Raw genomic sequence first — 9,586 nt, 5'->3', positions numbered from 1 at the left:
TTTTTTTTTTAAATTTATAGTTCGTTCATTAATTTGATCTCTCTCTCTCTCTCTCTCCTCTCTCTCTCTCTCTCTCTCTCTCTCTCTCTCTCTCTCTCTCTCTCTCTCTCTCTCTCTATATATATATATATATATATATATATATATATATATATACATATACATATAAACTATAAAAATTTGAAAAAAAACAAGAGGAAGAGAAATAAGATAGACTAATGTGCCCCGGTGTACCCTCAAGCAAGAGAACTCTAACCCAAGGCAGTGGAAGACCAGGGTACAGAGGCTATGGCACTACCCAAGAATAGAGACCAATGGTTTGATTTTGGAGTTTGGGCGTCAATGACCTTAGATGTTAGGGTGCCAGAAAACTTTAAATCAATCAATCAATAAACCTTCTCCTAGAAGAGCTGCTTACCATAGTTAAGGAGTCTCTTCTACCCTTACCAGATAATCAGTCATTGTCCTTTTATTATTGTTGTATTAGCACTAGAAGTACATCACACATCTAACGAACTCTGTATTCTTTTCTCTTTTTTTTAAGGAAATCGAAAACCACGTGTGCGTGGGAACCTGCTTCAGTTACTCTGTTCCCCAGACAGAGCCAGAAACACCGGGAGACGAGCTTCTGGATTACTGCGACTCCTGTCAGGCGTCAGAGTCCCATTGGATCACTGTAAGTTACTGGAGCTCTTACAAGGGTGTAATATGTTGTGGAAAAATCACTTTTAAAAGGCAGCTGTATATGCACTGTAGAATGCTGTGGAGCGCAACAGTATTTTCCCGAAAGCTTGAAAACTTACTTGCATCTCTCAAGTTTTACCACATTATGTGTATTTTCCCCCAGCTTTACCTCATATTGTGTGTATTTCCCTTAGGTTTTACCTCATAATTTGTGTATTTCCTCTAGCTTTACCTCATAATTTGTCTATTTCCGCCAGTTTTACCTCATAATCTATTTCCCCAAGCTTTACCTCATAATTTGTCTATTTCCGACAGCTTTACCTCATGATCTCTCTATTTCCCCAAGCCTCACCTCATAATTTGTCTATTTCCGACAGCTTTACCTCATTATCTATTTCCCCAAGCTTTACCTCATAATTTGTCTATATCCGACAGCTTTACCTCATGATCTCTCTATTTCCCCAAGCTTCACCTCATAATTTGTCTATTTCCGCCTGCTTTACCTCAGGATCTATCTATTTCCCCGAACTTTACATAATAATTTGTCTATTTTCCCCCAGCTTTACCGCATGATCTATCTATTTTCCCAGCTTTACCTCATAATTTGTCTATTTCCTCCAGATTTACCTCATAATTTGTCTACTTCCCGAAGCTTTACCTCATAATGTGTCTATTTCCCTCAAACTTTACCTTATAATTTGTCTATTTCCCCCAGCTTTACATCATGATCTATCTATTTCCCCCAACTTTACCTAATAATTTGTCTATTTTCCCCCAGCTATACCGCATGATCTATCTATTTCCCCAGATTCACCTCATACATTGTCTATTTCCCCCACCTTTACCTCATAATTTGTCTATTTCCTCCAGCTTTACCTCATGATCTATCTATTTCCCCAAGCTTCACCTCATACTTTGTCTATTTCCCCCAACTTTACCTCATAATTTGTCTATTTCAGCCAGCTTTACATCATGATCTATCTACTTCCCCCAACTTTACCCAATAATTTGTCTATTTTCCCCAGCTTTACCGCATGATCTATCTATTTCCCCAGCTTTATCTCATAATTTGTCTATTTCCTCCAGCTTTACCTCATAATTTGTCTACTTCTCGAAGCTTTACCTCATAATGTGTCTATTTCCCTCAAACTTTACCTTATAATTTGTCTATTTCCCCCAACTTTACCTCATAATTTGTCTATTTTCCCCAGCTTTACCTCACGATCTATCTATTTCCCCCAGCTTTACCTCATAATTTGTCTACTTCCCGAAGATTTACCTCATAATGTCTCTATTTCCCTCAAACTTTACCTTATTATTTGTCTATTTCCTCTACCTTTACCTTATATTTTTGTCTATTTCCCCCCACTTTACCTCATAATTTGTCTATTTCCCTCAAAACTTTACCTCATAACTGGTCTATTTCCTCCAGCTTTACCTAATAACTTGGCTATTTCCTCCAGCTTTACATCATAATGTCTATTTCCCCAAGCTTTACCTCATAATTTGTCTATTTCTCCCAGCTTTGCCTCTTAATTTGTCTATTTCCCTCAAAGTTGATCTCATAATTTGTCTATTTCCCCCAGTTTTACCTCATAATTTGTCTATTTCCCTCAAACTTTACCTCATAATTTGTCTATTAGCCCCAGTTTTACCTCATAATTTGTCAATTTCCCTAAGCTTTATCCCAATATTTGTCTATTTCCTGTAGCTTTACCTCATAATTTGTCTATTTTCTCAAACTTTACTTCCCAACTTGTCTATTTCCTGTCGCTTTACCTCATAATGTGTCCATTTGCCTCAATCTTCAGTTCATAATTTTATTAATATCCCCCAGCTTTACCTGGACTGCGAGGAATACGGAAACAGCTTCCAGGAGATGAAGACAGTCCAGATGATCACGAACTGTTCCTGCTCTCCGTGCCACCCGCCCAAGGGCCAGCCAATCACCACCAACGACGTCACCATCCACAACAACGACCACCACGTCTCAGAGCTGATCTACAAGATGCTGCCAGACACCCACAAGTTCAAGGAGAGCAGCCCGGCGGCGGCAGCAGCTGCAGCTGCCTCGGCGCCTGCTTCGTCAGCCGCGTCAGGAGCGTCGGTGCCGGCGGTCCTGAGGGACGGACAGCTCAAGTACACCGAGATGACGCTGGGAGACCTGAAGAAGGAGTTCACACTGGCACCTCACCAGGAGACCCTGTTGCAAGGGCGGCCCCTCTTCAGGGATTCTGCCTCTTTCACGGACGACCAAGAAGATCCAAGACATCTTAATTACTAGGAGCTTTATCTAAGTCTTGGCTTAATATTGTGTATAGCTTAATTCATCCTCCAAAATCTTCACTTCCCTTTTCCCGTTATCCTGTGTGATTCGCAAAAGAAAAAAAAAAACAATTCTTTATTACCCCCCTAAAAAAAATTATAAAAATAAATTCCTCATACGACATCTTCAACAAAGGCCCATTGTTTCGGTTTGGTGTCTTGGAGTCATTAATTTACAAGTTTTTCTTCCTAAGCCAGCGTCGACCAAACCTGTATATTGCACCAAGCGAGCTGCATAGGCATTGCCAATACTGTAATTATTTTTCTAAGTGTAAGGAACGACATTGGTATGTACAGCTTGAATTGCAAAAAAAAAAAAAAAATATTCCTCTGAAGCCGTATCTTCTCCTTTATAAACTTTGGCAGAGAATTTACCTTCTTTCAAGATAAAAGAATATAACTGAATCCACTGTATTTATATATCCCCAGTCTTGATTGTATGAAATACAAGGGCGGAGTCCCCTCGTGTTATCATGCAACAGAGGTGTATATAGGAATAGTAGGGAGTGCTGCTATAAGGCAAGCACAACCCGTGAAATATTTATGCTGAAATAAACTCCTCCAAAACATTAATTATGAAACAGAAGAAAAGGGGAAATAGGTTAATTGATTATTTTATTCACACACGCACATACACTCACACACACACATAATATATATATATATATATATATATATATATATATATATACATATATATATATATATAATCATTATAACGTACGCACGTAACCACTATTGTGAGAAAAGGGGTACAGAATTCTAGAGAATATTCATCATATATCCGAAAGTTAATATTTTGCAAGTTATAAAGCTGATCACCTTATGGGACAAAATAATTATAAAAACAAAGAATATAATAACGAAAAAATATGTACAAGTAGAAAATAAAATACATGTAAGATAACTTCACCTTTTATTAATGTGGACATAGTTTCTGCCATGCAGTTATGAGAGAGAGAGAGAGAGAGAGAGAGAGAGAGAGAGAGAGAGAGAGAGAGAGACTAGTAGGAGTAAAAATATATCAGCAAAAATAAGATGATATTAAGAGAGTCTTAAAAACGAAAGATTCACTGAAGTCAAATAGAATTTGAGAGGTAATATCAAAGAGAAGGTATATAGTGACCAGAAAATATTTGGACAGTTTGCCTCTATTTATCTATCTATCTATATTTATATGTATACATACATACAACCATACATACATCATATATATATATATATATATATATATATATATATATATATATATATATATATATATATATATATATATATATATGTATATATATATACGTATATATATATATATATATATATATATATATATATATGTATGCGTGTGAGTATTTGCGATGAGAAATAACACATAGTGAGCCGATACACACACACACACTCACACACACACACATATGTATATATGCGTGTGAGTATTCGCGATGAGAAAGAACACATAGTGAGCCGATACACACACACACACACACACACACACATATATATATATATATATATATATATATATATATATATACCTATATATATACATATATATACCTATATATATACATATATATACCTATATATATACATATATATACATATACATATGTATATATATACATATGTGTGTATATATATATATATATATATATATATATATATATATATATATATTTATATATATACCTATATATATACCTATATATACATATATATACATATACATATGTATATATATACATATGTATATATATACATATATATATATGTGTATATATATATATATATATATATATATGTATATATATATTTATATATATATGTATATGTGTATATATATACATGTGTGTATTAGAGTTTATGTGTATTTAAATGCATGTATACACGGCATTAAAGTATACATAATATGAATTAATCTTCGTATAAAAGGATTTACAAATTGTTTTTTGAATTTCTAATAAATTCATTAGTCTCGAATAATCTTTTATCCCTTATTGAAATCCCATAGAACATATCTTAAAGTAGAAACTGATTGAGTCATTAAATCTGCTGCTATAAGCCCGTAAAAGATGAGTAAGGGGATATATATATATATATATATATATATATATATATATATATATATATATATATATATATATATATATATATAGATAGATAGATAGATAGATAGATAGATAGATAGATAGATAAATATGCATACATACATATATATATATATAGATAAATATACATATATATACATATAATATATATATATATATATATATATATATATATATATATATATATATATAATTCTCCATTATACAAGTAAGATATCTCTTCATACCAATTCATACTTTCATTGCTGATTAAAGACGAAAATAATATGCTGAAAAAGAAAAAAATCACAATTCCATGAGTTTCACATACCAACATAAAGCATTCATTACGAGAGCATGAATTACCCCCCCCCCCCGCCCCACACAAACACACACACACACACACACACACACACACATCTCTTTCATCTTCAGTTTGTACACTAGCAAACATCAAGTCCGTTCTCCTTCAACCTTGCATTATGCTTTATGCTATTATGATATTTCTTCCAGTATATCATCTTAAACTATCCCTAGACCCAGCTCCACTAGTAATATTAAGACCTACGAGTAGTGCTAGAAAATTCCCTGTCAATACCAATGATTAATAGACATTTAATGAATAAATTCGAGAAATGTATCTCATTGTTATGTGATTGTGACATTGAGACGGCGGAATGTACGAGTCACCCATGAAATGCTCACTTGTGTAACAAAGAAAGTGTATTTCTCTCATAAGCTCAATTATTTCATCTATCTTATTCTCCACAGAAAACATATTGCATTATAAAACTTTACTTCGGTCAACAACTTCTTTTTGGTTCAATTAGATTAATCAAAATTTTAGTAAAGAAAAAGTCAAAGGTTACGATAGCAACTCAGTTATTTATCGATGGTAGACCTCCGTTAAAAACTATGCTCGCTATATTACATAACGGATAATCTGAGACCAGATGATTAAATTCTGGAATATCTAAGACCAGTTGATTAAACTCTGGAATATCTAAGACCAGTTAATTAAACTCTGGAACATCTAAGACCAGTTGATTAAATTTTGGGATATCTAAGACCAGTTGATTAAATTCTGGGATATCTAAGACCAGTTGATTAAAATCTGGAATATCTAGGACCAGTTGATTAAACTCTGGAACATCTAAGACCAGTTGATTAAACTCTGGAATATCTAGGACCAGTTGATTAAACTCTGGAACATCTAAGACCAGTTGATTAAACTCTGGAACATCTAGGACCAGTTGATTAAACTCTGGAACATCTAAGACCAGTTGATTAAACTCTGGAATATCTAGGACCAGTTAATTAAACTCTGGAACATCTAAGACCAGTTGATTAAACTCTGGAATATCTAAGACCAGTTGATTAAACTCTGGAACATCTAAGACCAGTTGATTAAACTCTGGAATATCTAAGACCAGTTGATTAAACTCTGGAACATCTAAGACCAGTTGATTAAACTCTGGAATATCTAAGACCAGTTGATTAAACTCTGGAACATCTAAGACCAGTTGATTAAACTCTGGAATATCTAAGACCAGTTGATCAAATTCTGGAACATCTAAGACCAGTTGATTAAACTCTGGAATATCTAAGACCAGTTGATTAAACTCTGGAACATCTAAGACCACTTGATTAAACTCTGGAATATCTAAGACCAGTTGATTAAATTCTGGAACATCTAAGACCACTTGATTAAATTCTGGAACATCTAAGACCACTTGATTAAACTCTGGAACATCTAAGACCAGTTGATTAAACTCTGGAATATCTAAGACCAGTTGATTAAACTCTGGAACATCTAAGACCAGTTGATTAAACTCTGGAATATCTAGGACCAGTTGATTAAACTCTGGAACATCTAAGACCAGTTGATTAAACTCTGGAACATCTAAGACCAGTTGATTAAACTCTGGAACATCTAAGACCAGTTGATTAAACTCTGGAACATCTAAGACCACTTGATTAAATTCTGGAACATCTAAGACCAGTTGATTAAACTCTGGAATATCTAAGACCACTTGATTAAACTCTGGAACATCTAAGACCAGTTGATTAAATTCTGGAACATCTAAGACCAGTTGATTAAACTCTGGAACATCTAAGACCAGTTGATTAAATTCTGGAACATCTAAGACCAGTTGATTAAATTCTGGAACATCTAAGACCACTTGATTAAACTCTGGAACATCTAAGACCACTTGATTAAACTCTGGAACATCTAAGACCACTTGATTAAACTCTGGAACATCTAAGACCACTTGATTAAACTCTGGAATATCTAAGACCACTTGATTAAACTCTGGAACATCTAAGACCACTTGATTAAACTCTGGAATATCTAAGACCAGTTGATTAAACTCTGGAACATCTAAGACCACTTGATTAAACTCTGGAATATCTAAGCCCAGTTGATTAAACTCTGGAACATCTAAGACCACTTGATTAAACTCTGGAATATCTAAGCCCAGTTGATTAAACTCTGGAATATCTAAGACCAGTTGATTAAACTCTGGAATATCTAAGACCACTTGATTAAACACTGGAGCATCTAAGACCAGTTGATTAAACTCTGGAATATCTAAGACCACTTGATTAAACACTGGAGCATCTAAGACCAGTTGATTAAACTCTGGAATATCTAAGACCAGTTGATTAAACTCTGGAATATCTAAGACCAGTTGATTAAACTCTGGAACATCTAAGACCACTTGATTAAACTCTGGAACATCTAAGACCAGTTGATTAAACTCTGGAACATCTAAGACCACTTGATTAAACTCTGGAACATCTAAGACCAGTTGACTAAACTCTGGAATATCTAAGACCACTTGATTAAACTCTGGAACATCTAAGACCACTTGATTAAACTCTGGAACATCTAAGACCACTTGATTAAACTCTGGAATATCTAAGACCAGTTGATTAAACTTTGGAATATCTAAGACCAGTTGATTAAACTCTGGAATATCTAAGACCAGTTGATTAAACTCTGGAATATCTAAGACCAGTTGATTAAATTCTGGAATATCTGGGACCTGTTAATCAGATTCGGGAAAACGATCTGAGCACTGTTAATAATTAAAACGATAATTATGTTGTGGCATATATGAGACCAGTTATCAAATTCTGAGAAATCTGAGATCAGTCTTCAAATTTTAAGAAATCAAAGATCAGTTTTCACATTCTAGGAGCTCTGAGACTAATTACATCTTGGAAAATATGAGCCAAGATATCAAATTCTAGGAAATCTGAGACCTTTTAAATCTCAGAAAATATGAGACCAATTATCAAAATCTAGAAAATCTCAGACCATTTAAATCTTGAAAAATACGAGATGTTAAAGGTTAAAGGTGTCTGGTTTCAGTTCCAGTTCCATCAGAATAGATGCTCACCAGAACGTCAGCCGGGCAAACCCAACCCCCCACGGTGGTGCCCTACCACAGCAGTAGCCTCCCCAGTAAACAGCTTAAACTCGGTCCTGGGCGGGGATCGATCTCTTGCCACACGAATGCGAGGCAAACACGTTACCATGTTATCATATTCTAAGAAAAATTACACCATTTAACTCATGGAAAATATGAAATCAGTTATCAAATTCTAGGAAATTTTGAGATAAATTAATCTTTATAAAATAAAAGACCAGTTATCAAAATCTAGGTTATCTGAGACATTATAAATTTTGCAATATAGAAGACCTGTAATCAAATTTTAGGAAATCTGAGACCAAATTAATTTTGGAAGATATGAGACCAGTTATCAAATTCTAGGAAATCGGAGACCAAATTGATTTTAGAAGACATGAGACCAATTATCAAATTCTAGGAAATCGGAGACCAAATTAATTTTGGAAGATATGAGACCAGTTATCAAATTCTAGGAAATCGGAGACCAAATTAATTTTGGAAGATATGAGACCAATTATCAAATTCTAGGAAATCGGAGACCAAATTGATTTTAGAAGACATTAGACCAGTTATCAAATTCTAGGAAATCGGAGACCAAATTGATTTTAGAAGATATGAGACCAGTTATCAAATTCTAGGAAATCGGAGACCAAATTGATTTTGGAAGATATGAGACCAGTTATCAAATTCTAGAAAATGTAAGACCAAATTAATTTTGGAAGATATGAGACCAGTTATCAAATTCTAGGAAATCGGAGACCAAATTAATTTTGGAAGATATGAGACCAATTATCAAATTCTAGGAAATCGGAGACCAAATTGATTTTAGAAGACATTAGACCAGTTATCAAATTCTAGGAAATCGGAGACCAAATTGATTTTAGAAGACATGAGACCAGTTATCAAATTCTAGAAAATGTAAGACCAAATTAATTTTGGAAGACATGAGACCAGTTATCAAATTCTAGGAAATCGGAGACCAAATTGATTTTAGAAGACATTAGACCAGTTATCAAATTCTAGAAAATGTAAGACCAAATTAATTTTGGAAGACATGAGACCAGTTATCAAATT

General features: G+C 34.0%; 1 protein-coding gene across 2 annotated transcripts in view; it reads left to right on the top strand.

Annotated features, from left to right (window-relative positions):
* The window catches only part of LOC137659549 (uncharacterized), a 43,082-nt gene extending 39,668 nt beyond the window's left edge, over nucleotides 1-3,414 (top strand). For both annotated transcript variants that reach the window (XM_068394416.1, XM_068394415.1), the window contains exons 4-5: nucleotides 545-676; nucleotides 2,522-3,414. In XM_068394416.1, the coding sequence (XP_068250517.1) occupies nucleotides 545-676; nucleotides 2,522-2,968 (579 nt within the window). In that variant the 3' untranslated portion in view covers nucleotides 2,969-3,414. The remainder of the gene's footprint in view (nucleotides 1-544; nucleotides 677-2,521) is intronic.
* Nucleotides 3,415-9,586: the final 6,172 nt, after the last annotated feature.

The sequence above is a fragment of the Palaemon carinicauda genome, chromosome 20 (assembly GCF_036898095.1).
Source record: "Palaemon carinicauda isolate YSFRI2023 chromosome 20, ASM3689809v2, whole genome shotgun sequence".
Taxonomy (NCBI): domain Eukaryota; kingdom Metazoa; phylum Arthropoda; class Malacostraca; order Decapoda; family Palaemonidae; genus Palaemon; species Palaemon carinicauda.
Note: the sequence above shows the minus strand (reverse complement) of the source record. Positions and strands in the feature narration are given on the sequence as shown.